The sequence below is a fragment of the Takifugu flavidus genome, chromosome 4 (genome assembly GCF_003711565.1).
Source record: "Takifugu flavidus isolate HTHZ2018 chromosome 4, ASM371156v2, whole genome shotgun sequence".
In the NCBI taxonomy this organism is placed as follows: domain Eukaryota; kingdom Metazoa; phylum Chordata; class Actinopteri; order Tetraodontiformes; family Tetraodontidae; genus Takifugu; species Takifugu flavidus.
In genome coordinates this window covers 11,099,428-11,112,907 of record NC_079523.1, presented here as the reverse complement: position 1 = coordinate 11,112,907, position 13,480 = coordinate 11,099,428, and the positions used below count along the sequence as shown (strand labels likewise).

General features: G+C 44.9%; 3 protein-coding genes across 4 annotated transcripts; 1 reads left to right on the top strand and 2 right to left on the bottom strand.

Moving 5' to 3' along the window:
- The first annotated feature begins 161 nt into the window (after window positions 1-161).
- gpr84 (G protein-coupled receptor 84) lies at window positions 162-2,592 on the top strand. Its single transcript, XM_057030312.1, has 2 exons — window positions 162-321; window positions 680-2,592. The coding sequence occupies exon 2, from the start codon at window positions 688-690 to the stop codon at window positions 1,900-1,902; it is 1,215 nt and encodes a 404-aa protein (XP_056886292.1). The 5' UTR covers window positions 162-321; window positions 680-687; the 3' UTR covers window positions 1,903-2,592.
- On the bottom strand, window positions 2,499-9,165 carry stat2 (signal transducer and activator of transcription 2). Of its 2 annotated transcripts, XM_057030309.1 has the most exons (24): window positions 8,958-9,165; window positions 8,353-8,483; window positions 8,118-8,262; window positions 7,892-7,987; window positions 7,571-7,663; window positions 7,375-7,453; window positions 7,173-7,252; window positions 6,953-7,104; window positions 6,623-6,781; window positions 6,438-6,527; window positions 5,975-6,034; window positions 5,865-5,885; window positions 5,693-5,786; window positions 5,570-5,614; window positions 5,404-5,487; window positions 5,204-5,302; window positions 5,001-5,136; window positions 4,793-4,845; window positions 4,537-4,622; window positions 4,237-4,373; window positions 3,963-4,151; window positions 3,803-3,857; window positions 3,568-3,659; window positions 2,499-3,114 (listed from the first exon to the last, which is right to left on the bottom strand). In XM_057030309.1, the coding sequence occupies exons 2-24, from the start codon at window positions 8,481-8,483 to the stop codon at window positions 2,885-2,887; spliced, it is 2,406 nt and encodes an 801-aa protein (XP_056886289.1). In that variant the 5' UTR covers window positions 8,958-9,165; the 3' UTR covers window positions 2,499-2,884. The 2 variants fall into 2 exon arrangements, with proteins under 2 accessions (XP_056886289.1, XP_056886290.1); XM_057030310.1 differs by lacking the exon at window positions 3,568-3,659.
- A 1,012-nt stretch (window positions 9,166-10,177) lies between these two features.
- On the bottom strand, window positions 10,178-12,493 carry apof (apolipoprotein F). The gene is made up of 2 exons (XM_057030875.1): window positions 12,344-12,493; window positions 10,178-11,955 (listed from the first exon to the last, which is right to left on the bottom strand). Exon 2 carries the CDS (start codon window positions 11,931-11,933, stop codon window positions 10,698-10,700), a length of 1,236 nt encoding a protein of 411 aa, XP_056886855.1. The 5' UTR covers window positions 11,934-11,955; window positions 12,344-12,493; the 3' UTR covers window positions 10,178-10,697.
- Between the last annotated feature and the right edge of the window lie 987 nt (window positions 12,494-13,480).

The following is a 13,480-nucleotide window of genomic DNA, read 5'->3' as shown; positions in this document are numbered from 1 at the left end:
AGCAGAGGTATGAAAATCTATTTTTAGCCACAAGAAAACAAAACTAACAGAGAAAGTAATGAAAACGTGCAGCCATCTGATATTTTTCATCTCCGAGTCATTTTGCACGGGAACCCCCCTTGACGGGCCCCCTGTGGTCGATTTAAAAGGACCTAATGCAAGAAACGACTTCCTGTAGAACTGAGCTGGAAAATCCCCGAGAGCTGCATCACAGATAGAAGAAATAAAGAGTCGCACCAGCAGGAAGATGCAGACAGCGCAGATGAGACGGCTACAGGCAACGAAAAGAGAAGAAACTTAGAAAAAACCTGCAACTCTAAGGTGAGAACTGTTTTTTTTAAAATAATAAATACATTTATACAATAATTTCAGGGTGTATGCAGGTAATTTTGATCAAAAATGAGAAAGGATGGAAGATTTAAAATTAAAAATTTGGATCTAAAATGTTGCTTTATTTATTTAAGACAACAATTATGTAACATGACTCGGTATAAAAAGGTTTTGTACATTTCATGCATTTCACATGTCATAAAAAATAAGAAACACACAAAAAAAATGTATTCATTTCTCTTCAAAACTGCAAAAAGTCTGATAATTCGTTACATTTCAAGCGCGACTGTAACTTCCCTGAACACAAGTTCCTGTTTAACTAACTCTGGATTTAATCTTTAACCCTCAGTCAACAGAATGAATGGCACCAACCACACAGACGGAAGCCTCTTCTCGTGCTACAGCGCATCCGTTGTTGGCTACCGCTACTTTGCGGTGCTGTGGGGGTCCTGCGTGACCTTCACAGGCACAATTGGCAACCTGATGACTGTCCTCGCCTTCGCCTCTGACCAGCGCTTGAGAACTCGCTTCAACGTGCTGATTGTCAACCTGGCCATAGCGGATCTCCTGTACTGCACCGTGCTTCAGCCCATCTCGGTCGACTCGTACCTGCACCTCAGATGGCGAAGCGGCCATCTTTGGTGCAGAATCTTTGGGTTCCTCCTCTTCCTCTCCAACTCGGTCTCCATTCTCACCCTCTGCCTGGTGGCCATCAGCAGATACCTCCTGGTCACCAAAAGGGCCACGTTCGACCGCGTCTTCTCTAACCGCGGTCTCGCTATCCTCATTATCTTAGCTTGGGGTTTGGGTATAGCTAGCTTTGCACCCCTTTGGCCTGTTTATGTGTTTGTGCCACAGGTGTGCACGTGCAGCTTCCATCGCACGGAGGGTCGCCCTTACAGCACCATCCTGCTCTTTTTCTATTTTTTCATCGGCCTGGGGTGTGTCGGGGTGTTCTACCTGCTCATTTACAAGCGTGTCTACACTGCATCGCAGGCTCTACTCCGCTACAGGCTCAGCCGCCGTTCCTCCAAGAAGAAACCCACCTTTTCAGGCCCGGGGACGGACGACAGCGGTGTAGGGAGCGGAGTGGCCAACACTAGCTGCACTGAGGTCAGCAGCCAGGCCGATCTAGTGGCGAGCAAGGATCCCAGTGCACGTGAGGGCACTGAGATCAAGGCCTCAGAGTCGCCCGCGACCAAGCAAACCCCACCTGTTGTTGTCCCTCCACCCGCGCCGGACCCCGCCGCTTCCCGAAGCCCAACGGACGACAGCGAGTTCAAACGCGTGACCCGCATGTGCTTCACCGTTTTCCTCTGCTTCGTCTTCTGCTTCGTCCCCTTCCTGTTGCTCAACATAGCGGACAAGAACAACAGCGCGCCGCAGGTGCTCCACATGTTCTGCGCAAACCTGACCTGGCTCAACAGCTGCATCAACCCGGTGCTCTATGCCTTGATGAACCGCCAGTTCGGACAGGCGTACCGCGTGCTGCTCACCAAGGCCGCGGCGCCGTTCACCTGCCTCTGGGCCTGGTTCCGGGGGAAGGGGCTGTGCGTTAAATGGCGGTCTTAGATGGAGAAACAAGCAAGAGTTCAGAAGCTGTTTCATCACCAACGAAATTACCGGAGTTACAAAACCCTCACATGGTGTTCGAAGACTCATCCGTTGCATAGTTCAGTCATTTTGGAACTTTCCTGTGTCTCATTTCTGCAATATCTTTCTGGATATGACGATCTAATCTCAGCGTGAAACATGTTTAATTGGTTATTAGTTTGCCCTGCATGCCAGTACAGGTGAGGTTTCTCATAGCTGTCCAATTAAATCCTGCACAATCCACTTTTAAAGCCAGTTTAAAGATAAAACTCTTTGGCTGCTATTCATCCATCAATATGCTGTAAACAACAGCTATGGTTTTCAGATATGTGTTATGTTATTGGTTATATTTGTACAGCATCCTTGAGTTGTGAGAGGCACTTTTAAATGGAATGTATGTTTATTGTGGGATGTCTCCTCTCACCTTCGAGGTTTTTCTCATTCATTTTATTTATCACTAGTTCAACTACAGCGAACAAAGTCTAGCAGGTACCTTAGCATCACTTGTGCTACTTATTGTACATCAATTATTGTTATCATTATTGTACATCACAGTATATGGGTGAATCAAAACCTTTTTGTAAAATAAAATCTTTTAATAAAATAAAGAGAAAATCAGAGGTTACACTTTCATTAAGAACATATCAATTAAAGAAAAATATAAACATTTTCCATGCACGATTATTTAAAAGGTCAGTCTTATCCAATAATGTCCACGTTTTTTTAAAGCTCACAAATCCTTTTTCAAAAGTGTAAATGGAATTATAACGATACTGGTACACGTGGTTTACAGTGCTAAGACAAAAATACGCAGCAGAGTCTAAATATGAGATATTGGGATTAAATGAGCACCACTTCCTGTATGTGTCGGTAAATGAGTTTTGCAAATATTTAAACCAGCTAAAACAAACAAGAGGATCTGAAAGCAGCTAAAATGTGCTGAACACAGGAGAAAGCTTCTTTAGAAGGTGCTTCCGCAGGTCTGTGTGGGCGAGCTGATAAACTCTTGAAAGCCAGAGAGTTCAGGCAGGACTGAGTCCACCGTTAGGCTGTCGTCATAGAGAAATGGGTCGGTGCCGCTGAGACACATGGGAAAATCCTCGTCGGGGCACAGGGTGGAGTCACACAGCATGGGGGCATGTGGAAACGTCTCCACAGAGGAGCACACAAATGGACAGTCCTCATCTTGTCCTGAGAGCAGAGACAAAACACGAGACATTTCTGCTGTTAATCAGGTTGGAGAAAAAAAAAGATGGATTATAAGGATTTGTGCAAGAATCTCATTGATCACATGCAGCGGCAGGACTTTTCTTCAAGTGAGTCAACATGCTCAACAGGCAAAAATCAAAATAAATGCAAGGCTACACGGTTGCATAATCCCACCTGGTTAGGGAGAGCGTTAGCTTAGCTTTGATTGATCCCTCAACATGCATCACTGATAGAGTTCTAATAAAGGAGCATCAGGCAGAATCAAAAAAAACAATCCTGTTAGCGACAGCACAACAGTCCTTGATCTTTAGTAACAGCAGTCCATTCAAAAAACCGGCTGAACCGTGTCCTCGACAAAGGTCAACGACAAAGGGAGAGCCGCTGGTTAGATGGAGGGTTCAGAGGGACGGCACAGCGAGGAGAGCCGGAACTCACCCACCACCTCTCCACACAGGCCAGTGATTGGCTCCAGGCCTTCACCCTGTGCCACATCAGAAGACATGGGTGACACAGCCTCCAGTGTGTTCCTATGTGACAAAGAGCGTTACAAACGTCACAACACTGACATCGGGTTCAGGTGTGGTTGCTGCTCCTCGAGTGACTCAGTCACAATAATAACACATCAAAGCAAGAACAAAGCTCTGGTTGGAAGACAAAGTAACATTCTTACTCTTTAGAGACAAACACCAGCTTGGTTTTGATGTACTTGATGTATGGGCTCTTATCTGAAAGACAGCCACATGTACGCCAGTTATTGTCTCTCACACACACACTCGCACGCGCACGCACGTTTATGTGCATCAGACAGGTCCAAAGACATGTTCCCGTACCTCCGCTCTCCTCGGAATAATATTTTGCAAATGCCTCCTCTTTGGAGGTGTTGGGATACAGGTAAACCAGAGGATTTACAGGGATGTTTCCAGCTTCCAAGATCTGGAAATTTCTGATAATTTCAACCAAGGGGATCTGCATGAGGTCGACTTTGGTGAAAGGCTGCACCGTCTTTACATCAGGCTCCCCTGCGGAAAACCGGGAATAATCACATAACGGTATTGGTGTTTCTGGGAGGGGGGGGGGTGAACAATTCTGACAATGCAGACTCACCATTAAGAGAAGTCTCGACCCACGAGAAGGTGATCCCCCCGATGACGCTCTCGCTGAAGCGCAATAAGAACGTGCCGCTTTGTTTTTTCTTCAGCAGCAACTTCTCTTTACCTTTGCTCACGAAACCCATGATGTGCCTGAATGAGCGGTAACACCCACAAGTGAGACAAGTCGGATGTAAACAACCCTCCACATTCATCACCGGGTTTATAGAACGAGGATGATGGTGTTGTCGACCAAGTTCAGAAGAGAGAGACAATGTGACATAATAAGGAAGCTAGAATGGATTCAGAGACGCACCCTTCCCTCCAGAGGTCTTCCAGGAAGGTCTTCACCATCACCAAGATGCCATCAAACCACACCCAGAAGGTGTCAGGAGAATTTTCCTGCAGTGGGTGATCAAAGGTCATGCTTTCAAAGGCACAATAGAGACAATAACATGGCCCCCGAGACACTTTGGTGCTGTTATATTGTGGAGAATTTGTATTTAAATTTGACGGCGTGGCAGAAAAAGCAGCCTTCCATTTTGAAAGATTCTGACCGTAAAACCTCTCACCTTGCTGAATTTCGACCAGGCTACGTTGCAGTTGTCATAATCTTGCTTTATTCCTGAAGAGGTTAAACAAATGGGTTATTTGACAGACGTTTCACTGACCTCAGCTATAAATTAAGATCACAAGAGATAAAGACAAATATATAAGTACCCACAACAGCTCATATATTTATACATGTTGCCATTTATCTGAAAAAGGATGACAAACTACCGAAGAGTTTGCGGGCGATCATCTGCTGCTGATCTTCTGTCAAGCCCCGTTTGGCGGCAGCGAGGAACTGCCAGCTCAACATCTCTGCGAACTGCGGCCAGGTGGCGGCAGGACAGTTGGTGAAGAACATGACGTCCTGGGAAAACAGACGCTTTCAGCCCAAAGGCAGTGAAGGCTGCATGTTGTTCAGAACGCCGTCAGACCTTGGTGTCCTGGCTGATCATATTGAACCAGAGGATGGAGGCCCAGGCGCTCTGCTGCTGGCTGGAGTTGGAGATGATGACCACCGGGAGAGAGGAGGCCTAAGAAAGATCAGAATTGGACATAAAATAGGAGATATAAAATTAGACACGATGCGCTGCTTTGTGTGTTTTTTTTCAACACCAGCCCGAGAAAACTGCACCTGCAGGTGGACGGTCAGGTCTTTATACTGAAACACGGTGTCAAAGCAGATGATGTGAAGCTCCTCTGTGACACTGAGGGAAATCTGTCTCACACACACACACACACCATTAGGGAAACGTCCATGTAATCAGATCAACGGTAACACGAACACTGAGCCGACTCACGTCGCTGCTGCCTTTCCCACCGCTGGATTTCTGCTCCTTCAGCGTCTGCAACCATTTGACCCAAACACATAAATGAAAACAAAGAAATCACGTCATCAATGGTGGCAATTGTTCAGGACATACGAGATGTCTGAAATCGGCCACCATCCCTCCATTCTGACTCTCAACCATGTTCAAGGCCTTTGTGACGGTCCCCAGGACATTAAAGCGTCGATACCTACGAGCACAACCGAGTTAGACAAGTGTAAACAATGAAATATCACTTGACACGAGACTTAAAAAGAACAAAACTCACCCTTTAATCTGTGGCACTTCCCTGTATTTGAGCATGGGAACAGGGAGGAAATAAAATGTCAAAAACAACATACTTGATATTTCCCATGTGAAACTCTGGGGGAATCTCACCTGTCCATGAACACTTTCACTGTCATGGAGTGGTTCAGCTCAGGAAACTTAACGAGAAGTCTAAAAATGTGGAGAGAAGTTCACTATTTAAGCTGTTAATTCAGCTGTCATGTCATAGACGCTTAACTATGATAACGTACGAAAGTTCTATCTTACAAGGGTGTAATTATCTCAGCAGCACACGAATAAACCTGCTTTTAAAGGCCATGTTACAGTAAAAATATGTTGTGTTTTTTTTAACAAAATTGGAGGCTGCATCATTTTTACTGTAATGAGAATCATCCAAAGTTGTTCTGCAATTTAGCCAAGAAGCACCGAGGTAGCTGCTGATGTTCCTCACTCGGAATCCTCTTTGCAAAAAGAATTTGTCTTGTGGACAGTTTTTTTTTAAAACAACATTGTTAGGGACACCAACAAGAAAACAAAGACATTTGCCAGAACTGCTCTGTAGTTCAGCGCTGACCTGGTCTTGACGGAGAACTGGACATTTGTCCGCAGCACCAGAGCTCCTTTCCCCTGAGGCATTGACGGCTGACTCTCAACCACAAAGGAGCTTCAAAGGAAAGAAAAAAAAAATCAAAGATAAATTTAAACGGCAAATTGCAAAGCAGCGGAGGAGGATCAGCAGTGTTTCCATAGACAGGAGACCTTTTCAGTAAATCATGCAGGAGCTTGTCTGTTTTCTGCTGCAGTGCCGGTTTTTTGATCTTAATGGGGTCGTTGGCGTAAGAAACTTTCCCCACCAGCTCGTCCAGCTTGTCCAGGAAGTCTCGAACCTGGAACAGACACACTGCCACACGGGTGAACCTGTGCAGGGAAAGGATGGAAACAATTACACAAATCCCACTTTTCAGCTATGTACGTGTCAAATCAAGCCTCTTTCTCTCCTTTGAGGTATTGTTTAATTAAAGTAACAGATGGAAATTCATGACAAAGCAACCCACGGCTATGACAGAGGTATGACTCGTGTGTACGTACCATTTCTCTAACTGCTCCAGACAAACACTGACTGGTGCACCAATGCAGGCCCTCTGCTGCCTCCTCTGCCACTCCACCAGCTCCTTCTTCACCAGCAGGTTGATCAGCTCTTCGGTCTTGTCCAGGTGCTTCCTTAAATCTACCAGGACGCCCTGAGGAACCAAGAGCAAACTTGTAAACAGGGTCGAGCGGGAAGGTCTTAATCACGGAGGAGCCGTACCTTTCTGCATTCATTCAGTCTGTTGATCAGAACCTGAAAAATCTTGTTCTGCTCGTTCTTCACCGCCTCATCCGTCACAACTGCAACAGTTTCCACAGGGGGATCACGGTTTCCGAGACGAAGCACAAGAAAACACACCTGTTTTATTAGTCATCTTCAGAGAAGGGTGTCCCAAGATTAAAGCGAAACCACAGCTGCCTACCTTCCATCTTGAAGGTTTGGTATTTGAAATCGAACTCATCTTGCTGCTCCTCCAGACATGACATTGCATGTTTGATGCACTGCCGCAGAACAAATGGAGTAACAAAAATACAGGGTGAGCTTTGACTTATTCTAACTACACAAAGTTGATTTTGAGGGTGAAAGAAACTTTTTGTAGGGAGGAAGTAAATCTGCACCTGCACTTCATTCTGGAGTCCAATTAATTTACGTTCAAGGTCCTGCTGGCTGCTTATCTCCATGGCTTCCTGCTCTATTTGCAAAACATGGACCTGAGATAGAGCATAGAGGGTGGAGGCAATAAATCAAATGCGATGTTTGACCCTGAACTTGAAGTAATGGCATCTTTGTGAATGCTTGCACATTTTTCATCATCTAAAAACTACAGTCACAAAAGGGAAGTAAAATGGTGCGAAGGTGTGGTATTCATAGTTAATCCCATGGATTATTCTATTCTACTGTATTGTGTTTGGTTTCAATTACATAAATTACTGTTATACCTGATCTGTAAGATCAGCATTCTGAAGGATATCTTTTTCTTTTTCTAAATACCAAAGGACGTTACTGGCCAGAACACACGGATCATCCTCGTACATCTAAAAAACAGAGGAATGACAGTTAAATTATCAGAACAATATGTGCAAAAAAGTTAACAACAACCGTTGCTGACTAATTTCTGCCAACATCCAGTGTGTTATCTCATCTTAGCACTGAACTACCACCGACCTGAAAGTTTTGTTTGTAGCGTCTGATGTTGTGCCGCTGTAGAAAAGCTACGTTGTGGACAAATCGGCTGTGCTGGATGTCCAGATTCCCCAATAGAACCTGGTACAGCACCATAGCCAGGTCATAGTCCTGTGCTGCCCGTTTCCTGACAATCAAACAAGACACATGAAGGCACACGTGGAGATGTTTATGATCGGTGGAGACCATAATATGGAGACGGAGGGGGTGTCCTCACCACTCCTGCTCTTCTATCCAGCCTGCCAGGTAGTGCCGTACTTCCATGGGCAAAACATCCTTGTCATAAAGTTCATCTAATTGTTGTCGGTACACAGCAGGCAGGTTGCAGAGCCTGTTCCACTGAGCCATCTTAAATGGAAAACAGACGAAGTAAACAACATAGTAGCCTACATCAGACAATTTTCCACTTGTGTATTATTCCTGATTAGTTTGCAGGAAAATAGTGGCTGCAATGGTGAAACATTACTCTAGGTTAAAGCATCCCAAAATCATGCTATTTCCTGAAAATAAAATGCTTAGTTCTAAACCAGACATTCCAAAATAAGACTAAAGGGCTGCGTTTAAAAAATAAACAAACGCGTTTTGAAGCATTTCTCAAACGTGAAGCCAAGTAGCAATAATAGATAAAGAAATTTGCTGCTTCAGCTTAATGTTTTATTGTTAATGAAGACATATTCCTATAAATACGTCGTCAACTGGGACAGCAAGAACCCTGTTTAGGTGAATGTACGGCCGATTGCATGGTTCTGCAACTAAACGTCCAACTGAAATATAATTTATCACTGTGTCAATACAAGAGAAAACGGTCTCATATTTACGCACCTTCAGCAGAGTTCTCTCAGAAATGTCTTTTGAGCTGCAAAACTGTAAACACTCTTAACTTGTTCCGTGTTAGCTGCTGAATGTCGGCGAATTAAAACAACGCCACCGGACTGCGGGCTCCGTCACCTCCCTTGTCGTTTCATTGGATAGTTTCTCGTCCCACCAGGATCGTCTCGGCAGCCGTCCACGGACGCCATTTTGGCTCTGTCGCTGTTAATATGAAGGCAGATTAAGAGCCAAAATAATGGCGTCAGACTGCAGTTTCCGCCATGCTCGAATCTAACAGCTGATTGGTGGAGTCTGACAGGGAGCTCCACGCGCTACTGGTGCGTTGACGTGTCATTCATGAGTGACGATCAAAAAAGAAACTTACGGCCTCGGTTGAAGAATTCACGAGAAATGATGTTGGGAAAGTGACGAATCGAATCTGTGACGTCTAGTCTCGCGTTAAATATATATGTAAAAAAAGTTAAAAGAAGTTGGCCATATTTTATCTGAAGCGTTTAACAGATAACCACAGCAAAATATGAAAGGATATGCGCGGTAGGAATGTAGAATGAATAGAATACAGGAATTTGACTTTAAATACTTTCTCAAAACATGAAAAACTCTTTAAAGAAGAGATGCATTATTTTCTCTCTCAGTTCTTAATGAAAACATGTATGAATTTAAACTATTATTTAATTTATGCAATTGTTGCTTTTTAGCGTTTTTGTCCGCACCGGGTTGACGTGTTTACGGATACAGTTCCAAGAATCGCCACTAGAGGGTGGGCTTTACAAACATTACATAGATAAGTGAACGCTAATTATTTAAAAATTTGCTTTTGAATCGTATTACTGTGACTTAATTCGCTTTATTGAGGACCATAACATATATATAAAAAAAATCAAACGTGTTGCTTGTCTAATCACTTCAATTCCTCTTTCTGATCAAATTAAAACAGAAATGTGTTTTCTGACCATTTAAATAATATGAGAAATTCTGGAAACAGCAGGCCTTTCAGAGAAGATTAATACAAACAGCAAAGTTCGGGTCATTTTGTATGAAAAGAAAAGAAATGCATGTAGCTCCATTCAGACAGGAATGTTACTAGAGGAAAGGTCATTCAGCAGCCATCTTCTGTTTGCAAGAGTGTAACAGTTGCTTGTTGTGCAATTTGTGCCTTTGGTACAGTAAAAGCTTCACCTCTTTTTTTAATACTGAAAGAATTACATAAATCACACATACTGATGTTTATTTAAATATCTATAATGAAAAGATACAATTGTGGACAGAACAAAGTTAATAATGCATTCACCACAATGGACAATACAACAATATATTGCTACACACATTTATACCTACATGCAGTCATTTAAGGAAAATACGTACAAAACTCTAGAGTTTCCATCTCTACTGTCCCTGCAAGTATGATTTCCTGAGGCCAGTGTTCTAAATGATGCTGCTGAATGTGGTGAACATCGCACAGTTTCAAACTAACTACATTTTCCATTCAATGTTTATTTTATGACCGTATTTACTGAGATAACATCTTATACAGTGTGTGTGACTTTATATTTTTAAATGCTGACACAACTTGTCAGCATTAAAATAAAGGGCTAACCTGTATAGTTTTCAGTTATAGAAACATCTGATAATATTCTTGTAATTGCCTATAACACACGTTTAAAGAGACATTTGATCATTCTAAAGATGCTTTTTGCTAAAGCTAGTTAGCAAATTTAATTACCCCCCCCTTTAGTCGGTGGTGAAGACACCACGTTCCCACCTGAGCTGGTTCACTAGAATATCATCTTCCTCTCTCATGGACTTGAACAGATACTTAATGCCGGCTTTCACGCCAGTCTTCACACCCGCACCCAGGGCGAAGCCTGCTACCCCAGCGGTTCCCCCCGTGGCGACCATGATGGCATCTGTGCCGAGGTCGACCGCGCTGAGGATGGCCCTCTGCTTGGCTGTCTGGGAGCAGTTGACCGAGGCGTAATACACAGCTGTGCCCAGGTTGTAGAGGGTGCTGACAGCAGGGATCCACTCCATCACGTGGTAAACGCGCTCTTCGCTTTTGTTGATGCACCTACCCAAGCTTCTCCTCGTCCGCCGGCCCGTGGGGACTGGGTTGGGAGGGTCCTCCTCTGGGCTGCAATGATGGATCCAGCATTCAGACTCTGTGGATTCCGATGGCAGGATTCTGCTGCCTTTCTTCAACACAGCCTGATACTGTAGCGGCTCACTGCTGGTGACTCCAGCGCACAGGACGCCGACGTTCTCGCAGCTTTTCAAAGCCTCGTCCAAGTCACCTGTGGCTGCGGCTGCGGGACTTCCCACCAGACTGGTCCCATTCACCCTGATCCAACCCTCACAGTGCCCGTCTGCCATGTTGGCATTCTCACCCACTGTAGCCAGCTGCTGGATGTTGAACATCACAGCCTCCAAGTGCCGGCCATCTTCATCCCTCCCTGGTGAAGCTGCTCGCATGGGTCCAGGGAGACTCAGCTTCTTCTCTATGATATCTTCCAGCTCCATCAGGAGCTCCTCTGCATCCATTTCTCCAAGCAAGTCGTACAGTTTCAGCACCACAGTCTGGGCCTCCTGTAAGCAGCCTTTCATCACCAACACGGGCACCAAGGAAAATCCCAGCAGCTCCCGAGGGAACAGAGAGGATGATGGGTCGTCCAAGATGCCGGCAGATAGCAGGTCCTCGCAGCTAACGTTCTCCAGGTGGGGGAGATGATCTCGAACCCGTGTCTCCAGTTTCTTTCTCAGATTGTGTATCATTCGCTCAGCTGACCGGATTCCATCCTGTTTTGGCACTGACAGAGGGGAGGGCGGATGTTTAGATCCCAGCTGAGACCGATCCTGGTCCTTCTTGGCTGCTCCTAGAAGCAGCCCTGGAGGAGATGGTGCCCTGCACAGAGTCTGATCGCTCAGCAGCAGGTGCACCACGATCAGCCACTTCAACTTGGACGACATCATTTCACCGATGTCGCGGTCAAACCTAAAAGAAGAGAAAAATCCCGTCACGTTATGTTCCGCCAGAGACTAAAAACAACTGACCCAGAAAAAAAAGAACACAGCTATTTAAAGAATAGGTACAATTTAGGTCATGATATTATGCATCGCATCAAAATGTGCAGAAGGTGTAGAAGATGATGAGGAGCATTTGTTGTTGTTATAGGTTTTGACTAAAAATCTACATCTGCCGCGTTCTTTACCCTGAATGCACCCCCCCAACCCCAACCCCCAGTGCAGGCTGTGCACGCTCGGTTAAAATATTTCTGCATGCATTTTTGGTTTGTTTGTTTGTCTTGTCCTTGACTTCGCTAACTAAAAACAGAACTGGACCTGACCATCAGGTCGCATTATTGACTCTGCAGAACACCTACCTTAGTGATCAAAATGAGATCCAAAGACCCGACTGCGGACTGAAGATTTTGGAATCTGCAGTTCACCCCCCCCCCCCTTCAAAAGCGTAACACGCACAGTGTCTTTGTATCTCTCTGCCACCAATGAGAATCTCCTCTGAATACAAGATGTCCCACAGCCCCCCCTTTCTCTTTGGCCCCGTTGCTCCACAGGGACACCAGGGGGCCTGAATGTTGATTCATGTGGGGAAAGTCCATGTGTTCTTAAGTGCTTTTATTTGCCTGCCCTCATATCCCTCCGCCCGCTTTGCTCCCTCTAGGTTTTGTTTCTGACCCAGATACTTTACATAATTCCTCCTCCCTCACAGCCAGCGTATTTACCTCTTTACCCAGGGTTGTCTGAGGCAGCCGCGGGAAAACAACAAATATGGCCTCCTCGTTTGTTTTAGCTCATCTAGTATGTTCTATATAACCAGGCAGTAATAATCTGTCTCTAAAACAAAGACAAGTCTGCAATGCATTTCCTTAAATGTGAGGAGAGTGTGCGCTTTATAGAAAACAAGCACGAGACCCAACACTGAGCCTTGCTGAACACCACGCAAGACATCAAACTTAGCACCAACCACTGCTTTAATCGTAATCTACCTAATATAATTAATCAAATATTACTTAATTTTTGACACATTTGTTATACAACCTCTCTGTTTTTGTGTTAAAATGCTGATTTTGCCAAACGAGAGGGTGGAGCCGTTTCCAGAGAGCATATAATATGATGTCATCTCCTGCCAGTACTGGAAAATACTGAACTTCCAGTTTATCCTCCCATTAAAACTCCAGTACATCATCGATCAGACAAGGGTGGGGTGGGGTGGGGGGGGGACATACATCATGGAGACATGTCTAATGTTGTAATCCATTCAGAGAAGGAGAAGATGACAAATTCCCCACCGTCTACCGCTCAAATGGATGGAGAGGGATGGAGGTGAAGAAAGTCTCAGCAGAGAAGCGAAGGTGTTCCGGTGCTGACAGAGGCGATAAACACCCCCACCCCCCATCCCCCGCCACCAAACACGTTTTAATCACCCGTTTTAGCCGTCCAGGACAGAGCACTTCCTGGATAATGCAAGGAGGACGGTCCAGAGGTGACAGATGCTGCTT

Coding starts and splice junctions, on each gene's coding strand:
- gpr84 (XM_057030312.1), top strand. CDS start 688: ATGAATGGCACCAACCACACAGACGGAAGCCTCTTCTCGTGCTACAGC.
- stat2 (XM_057030309.1), bottom strand. CDS start 8,483: ATGGCTCAGTGGAACAGGCTCTGCAACCTGCCTGCTGTGTACCGACAA. Junction 8,263..8,352: donor TGGATAGAAGAGCAGGAGTG/GTGAGGACACCC, acceptor TTTGATTGTCAG/GAAACGGGCAGCACAGGACT. Junction 4,152..4,236: donor GGTCGAGACTTCTCTTAATG/GTGAGTCTGCAT, acceptor GGTTTTCCGCAG/GGGAGCCTGATGTAAAGACG.
- apof (XM_057030875.1), bottom strand. CDS start 11,933: ATGATGTCGTCCAAGTTGAAGTGGCTGATCGTGGTGCACCTGCTGCTG.